Raw genomic sequence first — 13,715 nt, 5'->3', positions numbered from 1 at the left:
AAATATTTATTTTCCATATGTTGCAGAAAGCACTGCCATCACTGTATGTGTGCAATATGTGCAAAGAAGTATGAAATATATACATCAAATGCCACCGATCTGGTTAATTTCCACACGTTTAACATGCCTAATACCTACCATCTCATCAATATGTTTCAATGCATATTTCTTTCCACATGCAATATGTCTAGTAAGGAAAGAGCCAGCATCATCCACAACCTTACTCATTGCTATGTTTCAGCCCAAAGCTTGTTGCCAGGGCCGGCACAATGAGAGTTAAAAACCAGCCACCAGTCACCTTAAAATGCCTTTCCAGTTCTTGAAGCAGCCCTTTTTCTCATAAGAGAAATGTATGCAGTGGGGAGATGAAAATGTTTTTGTTCTCTTTGGACAATTGGGAGATATTCAGTGAGAATGTCAGAACTGACCGTTGAAAGGCAGGTGCCTCCAGCCACACTTTTTTTTTTTTTTTTTTTTGAATGCAGAGCTCCACCAGTGTGGCGGGAGGAAGTGCACAATGATTGGTCTGTTTCTCTGTGGAAGTGTTCAGGGTACACCCAGTTTTGCTTTGCATATATTTACGAAACATCTGCCCTTTTCTTGTTCTTAAATCCTTCCCCCTCACCATCCCCCTTTCCCCTTTCTCCCGGTTTCTTTCTTTGTTGTTGTTGGCTTGTCTAACTTTTTCATTGGAGCTTTCATTTTCCGGTTGAGGGGCGACTTCATCAGAGTGTATAATTTTAACATTGAGGGAGGGAGGGAGGAAGGGAGGGAGAGAGGGAAGAGAGAGAGAGGGAGAGAGAGAGAGAGAATGAGAACTGAAAAGAAAGAAAGAGGCTGAGCGGACAGAGCTTGGCAAACCAACCTTTGGCATGGTGACTGGGAAGAAGGTTCTGGTCTGGTAGGGAGTTTGCCTCTCTGACATGCTGCCCCAAGTCTCCTGTGTGCTGCTGCCCTCTAAAGGCTCCAAGGAATAATGCAGAGCCACAGAGGCTTGGACAGAGTTACCCTCAGATGTGCCATGTTTATATAATTCTTTTTACACAACCAAAGAAGGTATTTTCGATTAATTACTACAGGACTTGCTCTTTCCTCCTTAATAAACTACGAACTGAAAAAATGGGGTCAAAATAACAGCACCTGTGCGTGTCTAGACACAGCCTGCTGCTACGTTTCAGTGTCTCTCAGCTCCAGGGAAAGGAGTCCAACAGAACTATTAGAGAGGGTGAGGAGGGAAATGAGTTGCTTCTAAGGACAGTGAGTGGCTCTCTGTTATCTGTGAAGTTGGGAAAAGCCCAGTGGTATAAGGATAAGCAAATGAGGGAGTGAACCAAAAGGTTGAATTTTCAATATTTTCATTTGTAGAGGTGGCTTTCAATGCCCCTGTACTATGAATGTTCTCTGAGTGTGATCCTTGAGACAACAAACAAGAGGGTGTGGTGCAAAATGTCAGGTAGGAAGCAGGATCAAATCTAGGGAAGGAAGCAAGGGCATTTATATGAAGTACAATACCATTTTTGCAGCATTAAAAATGAAAGAGTGACATTGGTTGTGTGGTCATGTACACATGTTTGAAAGAGGGCTTTCTCAACTGCCTGAAACACACATCCAAAACTAGCATAGGCTTTGTCTATAAGCGTCAGAAATAAATATTTTTTCTGTGCAGCGATATCTGTCATTAGTATTTCATCCTGATATTTAAATGACTCAGGAAGACCAAGCTCGCTTCGGGGAGCGAAATTGTCCTCTTCTTATCGAATGCCCTTCATGGATTCAAAGGAAAAGCAGCCAGTCAATGTAGATTTCACTGCTGCATAAAGTGTAGGAAACTTAACTGGGATTTAGACGAGGACTATTCTCAAAATATACTACATCTCAATTCCGCTTCATTCCATCAACAAACAAATACTGAATGACAGCTTTGTCTAAGCTACTCTGATGAACAGTACACACTAGAGAGCAAACTCTGGGAGGGTAGCAACCACGCTCGTTGCATCCCCTAACCTATGCAGGCACACCATAGGCACATGATATTTATAAGATGACTATGTGAATAGAGGAATAGTGGGAGGGAAGGAAGAAGGAAGGAAAGGATGAACACAGAGGATTTAAAAATCACTAAGACATTTCCCTCAGAGAGTTTACAGTCTCATAGGAGCGATGACCACATAAATAATTATCATTGAAACAAAAATTTAGTGAGTAAAATAGGGAAAAGTAAAAAATTTTTGGAATTTCAGAAAAAGGTGGGAGGGAGTTGAATCTCAAAGAGAGAGAGAGAGAGATTCTATCTGGTAGAGGAGGGAATCAAGACAGTTAAAAGATAAATACAATTTCAACAGAGTTGAAGGGAAATAACTTGAAGAAAGATGTAGAGCCAAGGATGTTCAGATTCCCAAAGATGTTCTACAAATAATAAAAAAACTTGAAAGTCCTGGGCACCCGGGTGACTCAGTAGGTTAAGTGACCAACTCTTGATTTCAGCTCAGGTCATAATCTCACGGTTCATGAGATTGAGCCCCGCATCGGGCTCTGCACTGACAGTGTGGAGCCTGCTTAGGGTTCTCTCTCTCCTCTCTCTCTGCCCTTCCCCCTGCTCATGCACACACACTCTCCCACTCTCTAAATAAATAAGTAAACAGAGAAGAAAAGAAAAGAAAAGAAAAGAAAAGAAAAGAAAAGAAAAGAAAAGAAAAGAAAAGAAAAGAAAAGAAAAGAAAAGAAAAGAAAAGAGAAAAGAAAAGAGAAAAGAAAAGAAAGGAAAAAAGAAAAGAAAAACAAAAAGAAAAGAAACTTGAAAGTCCTGTATGGCCAACATGTAGGACATGTGAGCTAAACTAGAGCATGTATAGAACTCATGTGGGGTGTCAGGCTAACCTGGTTATCTCAGAGGGGTCAAGGAGGATGGAGAGCCAATAAAAATTAACAGCAGTGTAAATAAAAGTGTTACGATGATAGCGGTGGAAATGGAAAGGAAACGTGGATGCGAAAAATATGAAGGAAGCAGTATTCTCAGGTATGGACGAATTGGCTTTAAGGCAGAGGAAGGTGTTTTTAACCTAAGGTTTCTAACCTGATGACAAACCTGGTGACAGACAACACTGATGGAAATGGGACCTTAGAGGAGGCACTAGCTTTCGATGATTAAAAAAAGGTGAGACTTTGATCTTGGATACTTTCTTAAACTGAACCCCAGAAAGTAGTCCTTGGATGTGCATGTAGACACTCAAGTCTTGGGGATTGATTCCATAGTCACCCATCCAAGAAACAGTTGGTAAAGCATTGCAATTTGTTGCTTCTCTTATTGGCTTCCTCCATACTGAAAAATATGTCTGAAAACTTCCCCTGTCTTTTCATCTTTACCATGCCATCTCTGCCTCCTGCCCTCTGAAAAAGCAGATTTGATTTCACAACCTGTTGGACGAGAAACACAGCATGCTAATCATAACACCATATTCTGCGAGGGCAGATTTTAACTACCCGGTACAACAAATTTCGATACAAAATATTCTGTATGACAAGTCCATTGCCAGGCTTATAGAAACAAGAAAGACATGGAAGCAAAGCTACTTACAACAAATTCTGTTGCACACATAATCTTGTACCGAAAAATTAAATCAAATAATTTCTCTGGTCACCAATCAAATAATGATAGAAAAAAGGCACGGAGCCATGGAAATTGGAGGGCATGTTCAGGGTATGACTAAGAATGCAGAGTGCCTAGGGCCTAGGGCACATGCAGTATAAGTTAAGTATTTCTGTGTTTATATCAGTTTCATCATCCTGGGGAGAGGACACCAGAGCCAACCACTACCTGACGTCTTTTACTTCCTTTTCCTGACCCCAAATCGCAATTAGCAACAATTACTTTCTAATTCCTTTTACCCATCTCTTCACGCCCCAAATTCACAGTCGCACTCCCACACTCCACGGTCATGATGTACCAAATCAACAAACAAAGGGAATGTTAAGCTTTGGATGAGCAAAGAGTTGGAAGAGAGGATCTCCATGTGACACATTACCGCTTTACCTGCTAGCAGCTAAGCTCATCTTTTCACTTTTCATTTGCTACTTTAACAAAAACCTCCATCACTACCCTTTCATCTCTACAGCCTGCAAATTTAGATTGTGATTTGAAATTATGTGTTCATCTGAAGTAAATCTAATAACAGCAAGAAAGTTGAATGTTCCTTAATGTATTCCGTGAATAGAAACTTGAAGCTGGAAGGAACATTTAAGGCCTTCTAATCCAAGCCCTTTATTTTACAGATGAGGAAACTGAAGCCCAGAGAGGTGAAGTGAGGTGCCCAAGGCCACACAGCAAGTTAGAGGCACAGCTAGTACCATAGCTCAAGTCTCCTGACTCCCAGTCCAGTGCTCCTCCCATTACTCCACGGGTCCTGTCTCTAAGCTTCCTGACAAATGCTAGAACGGTAAACCTCCACTAGTATTTTTCAGACCATGTTAAAACTCTTAAGGGGGAAAAAAGGATGCTTTCTTGGATAATGTCAGCCATACGTAGCTCAATCTGTCTAAAGTTCTGGGACAGGGTCTTTTTATGCAGCCAACAGAGTCCAAATGTGGTGCTGTTTGCTTGGCCCATATGCTTTCATGTGTTCCCAGTTAGGCCATTACTGGAGGGAAAAAAACAAGAATCAGCTTGTTTTAAAACAAGGGACATACTGGACTCCCTCCCATCCCCCCTCAGAAAAAAAAAAAAATCAAGTTATCTTTAACAGATTCTAAAAATGCCTTTTCCCAAATATGCAGTCAGTTCCTTCAAAGGGCCCTTTGTTTATTTTCAGGAAGAAACCCAAGACAGCTGAAAACCAGAAGGCATCTGAGGAGAATGAGATTACTCAGCCGGGTGGATCCAACGCCAAGCCGGGCCTTCCCTGCCTGAACTTTGAAGCTGTTTTGTCTCCAGACCCAGCCCTCATCCACTCAACACATTCACTGACAAACTCTCACGCTCACACCGGGTCATCTGATTGTGAGTACACCAGTAAGGTGATGGTGTCTTCGCGGCGCTTGGAGCATGCTTCTCCCCTGGGTTCTGGCTTTTTTGTTTTTGCGTTCAGAACAAGCTGTTTCCTTCTGGTCTTCTAGAGTAGTCAAAAGTAACCTGCCTCCATTTTGATTCAGCCAACATCTATATTTTCAAAGCTACAGTGTATTTTAAAACCAGGTGTCCAGCCATTTGGACTCAAAAGGCTGATTAATTACATGAACCACATTTTCTTTCATAGCATCCACTCAAAAAAAAAAAAAAAAAGGAAGAAGAAGAAGTTGTGTTACTGTTTTCTAATTATTCTTTTGTCCCCACGATCTGAATAATGGCACTTCCACCATGACTAAATTGAACCACCAAATATGGACCTCAAAAAGCCAGTTAGACACAGGAAACATCCATTTTGAAATTACATAATACAAGTCAGCTTTGCATTAGTTATTGGAGTCTCATTTGGCTTGGCTGAATTTCCGTCTTTCCAGTTTTTAATTTATTTTGAAGTGGTTAAAGGATAGCATAAATTTACAGAAGAAAAGAGAATGGCTTCCAAGAATTCAGAATCCACCCAGACTTCACGTAGCCAATAAGCATTCAGGTTAAAAATATTTTTTAATTAAAAAAACTGCCTACGGGCTAAATTTGGAAATGGGCAGCTTAATGAGATCGTCGCTATTGAAATCACTCCATTGCTGTTTATTTTTGCTGTCTTCCCACTAATCTGAGAGTCACTTCTTCAAATTCTATTTTAAGAAAGTTGATAAATCACGTTTAGGAGCTTTTCTCTTTCTGAAGTGTAACCCAGTACTTCAAAGAGAAAGGAACATGTGTGTTGACAATGGAAAGGAATGGAATAACTTTGGGGTCCAGGCTGAAGGGATATTCCTTTCGGTCTTGAGATACCCAACAAGTATTCTGAACTGATCTCCATAAAGGATGTCTAGTAACAGGCAGAGAGCTGGTGTGTTCTTTTTTAGAAGGAGGAAGATAAGACCAAGAAAGTTTCATTTTCAAAAAAGGACTCCAGTTATGCCATTCACGAACATAAACATTATTAATTAGGAAATGAGAGTCTAAATCTCCTATTGTTATCTTCCTGACTCCACAAAGTGGGCACAAAGTGGATGAGTCTGGGAGATCCCACTCCTTACTCATTTCATCATAAGAGCGTCTAGGTATAGGGACAAAATGCAGGGATCGAGTTTGGGGTGAAAGGAGCTTGTTCCACTCGTGGCTGGGCTGAGACCCTACTGTCACTAGAAAATGAAACAAGAAAGAATGAGATCCAAATCTCTACAGCCCGTGTGGCTTGTACAAAGTTGCTGCCTCTACAGAGAAATCTGGGGGTCAGAAGCAAGGACTGTGTTCTGTGGACCATCGTAATAGTGACATCCTTGGCCCTTCTTGCCTGGCAGTCTCCAGCCTAATAGTAATTACAGGAAGAGTTGGAAAATAGCGTGGCACAGTGCCCATAGACATGTGCACACTGTCCCTACCTACCAGGAAGGTAGCCTGTTCCTGTGGAGAAGGGCCTGGAGCTCCTGCACGCAGACCTTCATCGCCTGGCTTTCTGCCACACCTTATGGGGAAGATTGCATAGAACCGCCTTAGCCCAGACATCCCCTGTTACAGCAAAATGAACGTTTTGCTGAATAGAGAAGGCACCGGGCTTCAGTTATTGTACTTTACCGTAAGCATCCCCTGGCCAGGCCTTGGCACCAGCGTGGATTATGTACAAGACACTGTATGAGCCTCCTGCTGCCACACAGCTCCTCGGTGACCCTGCGGGAGCCAGTAGATCTGAGCTCACAGCGAGGTGTCTGAATGCAGTTGGAAGGAGAGCAAATAGGGAGGAGAAACCTAAACTCCAGCTGCTTAGAAAGTCATTCTGATTTTGCCATTAAGATGTGTAAGTCTTCTCTTCTCTAACCTGTTGTTTCAATCGATTATACTTTTCTACAAATATATTTGGATTGTAGTGTGTCCTGATTTGAGCCTACCCTTAGAAGAAAATTGTTTTTAGGAAAGATTCACAGAAATCTGTCCATTTGGAGATTGCTTGAGAGAAGACAGGAAAGAGGTTTATTTTAAGCTGTTAAATTTTTTGGATGCTCTTCTTGCATTCAAGAAGATTTTATTTTATTTTATTTTATTTTTTTACTTTCAAATGTCATTCTTACCACAGATTAATTTAAAAGCCTAATTTCTTTAAGGTAAAATATTCAGCTCCTATTTAGAACTAACAGATTTGGGGCATTTAAAAATAGTGCCCTGGTCTTGTTAGTCTCTTTAACTTCAGAAACATTCCACCAGTGTGTGGTGTTCCAAGCTTTCACAAGTGCCTGAATTTTTATAGCACCTTTTTATTTGTTATGTGTTTAGCAGAAGTATTCTTAGCCATGCCTTAATGCCCATTTCCCGTCAGTCATTCTAATTCTTCCCAATTTATGGATGAGAAAACTGAGAAAATTGGCACGTCTATAGATGAATGACTTACTCAGTCGTTAACTCATTTGGATACTGAGGGATGTTTATGGATTTGCTCTCACTGTGGGCAGCCTGAATTCTCTGTTCCAAGCCTATAAATGGCATTCTTGAAAATGTGCAACTACTCATATCAGTGACCGAGTTCTAAAACACAGGGGATCAGCATCCCCACAGAAGAAGGGTCCACTCAGCATATGAACCATAAGGGTGGGTCAGACGTAGTGTTGTTGCATCTGAAGGACACAGGCCAGTGTTTTAGACAAGTCTGACCCATGAAATTCTCAGTTGTCTATTTAACCTGCCGAGACACTTCAAATTTTGCAAAAGATCCCTGTAATATCCAAAACAAGAAGGAACATGGTGGAGAGAGGTTTTCCTTTGTGAGATGATGAGGTTATTATTGCTACTGGAATGTGTGCTACTTTGCAGTGCACCCACTGACAATGGCCTCTTAGCAGGATTCCCCCATGCCTTCCTAGCCTGTCACCCCCTCACCATTTCTAAAAATCCAATAGTAAATGGACTCAGATGATGATAATAATAACAGAAGACGTTAAGAGGAGTTTTGGAATGCAAAGGGTAGAAAAGCCCTAGGTATTTGACAGAACTGGCTGAGCTCAGGCTCTCTCTTCAAATGCGTAAACAGGCCTAAACCAAGTGGGGCGGAGGGGGGGGGGAGGAGGGAGGGCAGACGACACTCTCCCTGTCTTGACAACTATCAAGCTGTAGTGCGTCACAGTCCTATACATGTGACAGACTCCACCAGAACGTTTACTTGCGTGCTGCCTCCAGTTTGCTTTCCCCCAAACAAGGCTCCCAATGAAAAGACAAGTGATTCTATCCCCCACTCCTTTGGCAATCCTCCCTACTTTTGGCTGTAGATCCACCTATTCTGATGTCTTTGTTTTGTTGGAAGCTGACATCCCTGGTTACTTACCTTCTAGTGTTTTGCACCGGCCTCATCAGGCTGTCTCATTTTTTGTGCCCTTGCCAAGATGCACTTATGCATTAACAGTTTTTATTTATTTTTAATTTAACCTTTACACATTACCAAACTGTTGTGTGGGTGGGTTTAACTTTAGCTCTGTAGGTAGCATGACTCTGCTGGGGCTGAGCACCGTGGAGGAGCCTGCCCGGCCCCTCCTTTCCCTCTCTGGCCTTCTACCTTCATTGGTCTTCCCCCTCCCAATCTTCCGCTCCCCCCCCACCTCCCCCCCCCACCGCCACCACTCCCCATCCAAGTCCCCAAGATTAAAATTTTTAGTACACTTGGTTCAGTGTGAACTTTTAAGCAATTTTTAGGGAACAAAACAAAGAGGATTTTTTATGGCAGACTCCATTAATGCCACATTAAGGCTGACATTTTAATTACCCCAAAGTCAGGAAATGCAAAGTTCAGGTTCCCACAGCAACAGCAACTGTCCCCTTGAGTGCAGGCAGCACAGCAGACTCTTTGATTCCCTGATTACACAACACCAGGCGCGGGAACATTGTTTCTTATCCACGTATGTGGAAAAGAAAGGAACATGGTTTTTACCCTTTGTTTTTCTCCTGTAACTACAGTTGAGGCTATGGGTCTTTAGCTTCCCTCCCCAAACCATCTATATGTATTATCCTGGAACGGAAGGCTGTTATGGCCCTACATGTGCACACGGACAGAATTAAAGTTGCTGTGGGAACATTAACTCTGATTTCCGGACTTCCGTGCCAGTCACATTTAAACCATAATGTTGTAATTTTTGGCATGTAATAAATGTGCATTTCATGTACACAGACAGAAAGAAGCATAAAATGTATTTTAAAGAGCAATTAATTACTAACTTTGTGATTAAAAAACATTTGGTGCATGTTCCTTCCCATTTAGCATCAGCTGCTGGTCTTAGCCAGGCCTAATAGATGACATACTGTGTCTCATCCTGGATCTCAGATGTACTTACTGTATGTTCCTGTTCTTCTAGATAATTAATTCCCCTAGTAAAGCTGTAGGGGGAAAACAAAATGGAAGGAATATGCAAGCATGTAAATAGGGTAAAGGATATTTTGAAGGAAATGATTCATTTCTGCAAATAAACCTCTTAGTCCCTGATAGAGAGCCAGAAATCTGCTAAGTGGGTGTAGACAAAGGTTTCTGGCCACCTTAGAGCATCTGGTCCAGGGCTATAAGAACAACTTGGAAGCAGATTGCCCCCCTGAATCCCGGGCATGCCCAATGGGAGAGTGATTTTACTCTGTAATAACTTTTCAGGCTTAAGGATTAAAAAGTCATTTTACTCTGGATCAACTTTTCAGCTTCTGCTCAAACTAGAAAAGTTGTAGGGAACCAGCTAAAATATGGGCTTTGCTGACGAGCCCGGTTGAGAGAGTAGTATTTTCTCTTCCTATTTGAATCCGGTTGACCCATTTGCATTGGGGAAGGAAGTGTTTCAAAATAAATGTTTGAACAAGTTTGTGAGTGAAAGGGATCAGTAGCAATACCCTAAGGTACAGTGTTTAAAATCACAAACGCTTGGGCGTTTATTCAAGACTGGGTGAGATAGCATTCTACTAAGAGGATGTGCCGCTGAAACTCTCCAGTAACGTTTTAAGGGGAGCATGCTCATGAAGAATTTGAACCTCTGTCCTTGCTATCAACTCGTTCTCTCTCCTGCCATGCATTCCTTTTTGTTCAGTCTGTTTGTGTATGGTATTTAACCTTTAGGAAAGATACTTCAGTTTTACAAGGCTCTGATTTGCTTTTACTTGGGCTGTCTGTATGTGTGAATGTCTGTCTGTATGAGTGAAAACTGCTCAAGCAAGTTTGAAGGTCTCCTTGGCAAATTTGTGTGCGTGTTCAGAAAGTTTCCAATCAGAAAGCTGATGCAATGTAAAACCTTCCAAAATCTTCCTGAGGCACCTGTTCACATGAAAAGATTGGATTTCTGCTGGAGGTGCTCAGAAGGCAGTGTTTATAACTGAAGATCTCTGTTTGGAGTGCCAAAAAATGAAAAACATTTTGGCCCCCAAAAAACCTCCCTAACTGTTCAAAATGTATAATCAAACAAAAGCTTCATTTGGATTCAAATGCATGTATCTCAGCAGATGTGTCTAAACTAACTGGAATCCCACAGGAGCAGCTGAACTGGATTTTGGTATGTCTTGATAACTGAGAGAGTTATTCTTAGGCTTTGGAAGGACAAAAATGGTCCATCTGTGAAGAACCGTAATAGAGACATGGCAAAAAACAGCATCCTCTGAAAGAGTTTATTTATGGAATTTAGGACAAGTTGGACAATCCTGAAAACATTTTGGGGTCACACTAATTTGCAGAAGAAACATAATCAAAATTGGAGGGAATGAGTATCCACAGATAGCTATTATCCTATGGCTTTGCTATTAATTTTCTACTGGAGACCGTATCAGTTAAACAGTAAATAGAGCCATCTTTTGTACAACTATGTGTTCTCATTGTCCCCCAAGTGCCCCGCATTCCTCTTTGTTCTACCTCCTATACCATAAAGAATTACATATTTACCTTTTCAGAGCTAACAGTTTAAATTGTCTTTCTGCTATATCATTAGCCAAGTAAACCTCTTACCTATTAAATGTGGATTCATTTCTTTACAGATAGTCACTCCCTTTATAAATGGTCACCTTTCTGCCTCTGAGCTAATTGATACATAATCTCTTTGGAATTATTTTTATTACCTTTGATAGCCTCTTATTTAGAGATGTCGGTGCTTAGTCCAGCACTTGCCCATGAGAAGCCCAGTTAGTTGTGGTTTTCGTTTGTTGGGGTTTTTTTTGTTTTTTTTTGTTTTTTTTTTTTGCTCTAATTCCTAGAGTCTCTACTTAGTATATCTGGGGACACATTTATTTTTAAAAGTCTTTTTCTTGAAGTTTCATGTCACAGTTACCTCTTTTTATAAAATGGTCCCTCTTTTTCAATTTGTTCCCTCCCTACAACACAAATTTAACTGGCTGTCTTCCAGGGTCACTTAATGCAATAATTTCTGGTAGTCTTCTCCCTCACTCATTCATGCATTCCTTCATTTAGTCATCCATCAAATGCTACTGAACCCTGCTTCTATGCCAAGTCCTCAGTGAGGACAAAGGGTCAAGACAGCAACAGGACACTATCCCCTCAGTGTTCCCAGACACCCTGCTAAAACTATAAACCTGTAAGGGGGAGGAGGAAGGGTATACAAATGCAGTATTAAAGTATTCTGAAGGCGTCTGGGTGTTTCAGTCGGTTGGGCGTCCAACTCTTGATTTCGGCTCAGGTCATGATCTCACAGTTGTGGGATCAAGCCCATGTCTGACTCCATGTTGAGCATGGAGCCAGCTTAAGATTCTCTCCCTCTCTCTCTCTCTCTCTCTCTGCCACTTTACCACTCACGCTTTCTCTCTCATACTAAATAAATAAATAAATAAATAATTTTTAAGATAAAAATAAAATAAAATGAAGTAAACCGTTCCTGACGAGGGAGCCTGAAGCAGTGGGAAGGTGACATTAGGTCTGGATCATGAAAGAGCAGGTGTGTGTAAGGCAAAAGAGGGTGGGAATGGCATTCCAGACAGAAGGAACAGAAGGGAAGCCACAGGGACAGACAGAGCATGGTGTTTTCAGTAAACAGAGTAGTTCAGTTATGATACTAAAACCTTCTTAGGCTTTACTTCATTTTAATATAAACCTAATAGGACAGTTTATATGGGGTAACATTGCCTGTCATTAAAATTCAGCTGGGCTGAATTGTATATCCCTTCTAGAGACATTTCCTTCCCAAATAAAAAGTAAAGCAAGATGCCCACTTGTTTTCTAATGGGCAAAGATGCCCTCTTTTCATACGATCAGTAGATGTAGGAAAGTATTACGAGGGACCTGGTAATACTTTTCTGATGAGTAGATTTCAAAATAACTTTCCTTACTGAGAAAGATTCATTCTTGGAGCCACAGAGTCACCTATTAGTGTCACACTGGAACTCTGTCACTAACTCACGGTCTCCCCAGATTCTAGCAGTCTGTCCTCTTATGAAGTCCTCCCCGGTCCCCTGGCAAATCCTGGCCCATTGCCTCAAGTTGCCCCATGCCCTGTTGTCCTCCCAAATAGTGCATAAAGGTGTCTATGATTGCCCACATAGAATTGGTAAGACTGCCTGCTGGTTTTCAGGACTGTATTCTTCATCTTGCCATCTCCCATCTTTAATTCTTATCTGCAGCTGCTAGCGGCAGTTTCATATGTGCTTCCTCCACTAGTGGCAAATTTCATTATATAAAATTAGTGTTCCTCCATATCTGTCAGGGATTCTCACATCCTGACTTAAAAAAAACAAAAATTTGCCTCAGAGATGGGTCATTTAGGATCGATTGAGACCATGTATGAAGATTCTAGAAATTCCTTGCTTTAAGAAATTTCAAGTCAAACCCTTCCTCCAATCACCTCACATCCAACTACCATAGTCAACCCAACCCCCCTTGTTAACTTATCAGCTAAATAAGCGCTTTTTGCTTTTCTTCTGCCTCTGTATCCTTTGTTTTCTTTAGGGAATGTGTAGCACTTAGTACTTTTTACCAGTACTGAAAGAGATTAAGGTTTACCTGATCTAAATCCATTGTTATTCAGATAAGGAAACTGAGGCCCAAAGAGGGCCAGTGTCATACCAAAAGGTTTCCACATAGTGAGTGAGTGGAAGAGACAAACAGGAGCCCAACTCCTCCTCCCATCATACTGTGCGGCCTGGTACCCAGTTGGCTTCAAGGACAACTTATGTTTTCTGAACAGTCAGGACTCTTCATTTGTCAATCTACTGAATGCTTTCAATGTGGAGGATTGGACCTCTGTGTTGTGCAGGATGCAGTTTTATAAACTGGAGCCCTGTGCACAGAGACTTGGGATCTCGTAGAGAATATCATAGACATTTCACAAACAACTACCCTGCAGAGTGGTTAAAGGTATGTCCCCATTTACCTGGACTCACCACAGCATTGATTCATTCACTTGGCAGGCATGTGTAGGGTACGTCTTATGTGCCTCACCCTACACTGAGTTCTGTGGGGATACGAATGTAGAGACAACCAGACCCTGCCACCAAGAATCTTAAAACTTAGTGTATGTTCTTAAGTTGCCATTATATGAGATAGAAATTAGAAAGTTCATAAAATACATTATAACATGGTTAATAGTAATATCCATTCAGTTTATCAAAAAAGATTCCATTTGAACTCTCTTGAAAAACAAATAGA

The 13,715-nt window shown here is 41.3% G+C and overlaps 1 protein-coding gene across 44 annotated transcripts in view; it reads left to right on the top strand.

The window, feature by feature from the left end:
• The window catches only part of ZBTB20 (zinc finger and BTB domain containing 20), a 775,662-nt gene that overhangs the window by 716,827 nt on the left and 45,120 nt on the right, over positions 1-13,715 (top strand). For 43 of the 44 annotated variants that reach the window (XM_019448059.2, XM_053903377.1, XM_019448044.2 and 40 more), the window contains 2 exons: positions 4,270-4,433; positions 4,806-4,993. In XM_019448059.2, coding sequence (XP_019303604.1) covers positions 4,423-4,433; positions 4,806-4,993 — 199 coding nt within the window. In that variant the 5' untranslated portion in view covers positions 4,270-4,422. The remainder of the gene's footprint in view (positions 1-4,269; positions 4,434-4,805; positions 4,994-13,715) is intronic. The other variant, XM_019448070.2, reaches the window with a different exon arrangement.

Source organism: Panthera pardus, unplaced genomic scaffold, assembly GCF_024362965.1.
Source record: "Panthera pardus isolate Hobbes unplaced genomic scaffold, ASM2436296v1 HiC_scaffold_16, whole genome shotgun sequence".
NCBI lineage: Eukaryota > Metazoa > Chordata > Mammalia > Carnivora > Felidae > Panthera > Panthera pardus.
This window is presented reverse-complemented; position numbering and strand designations above follow the sequence as displayed.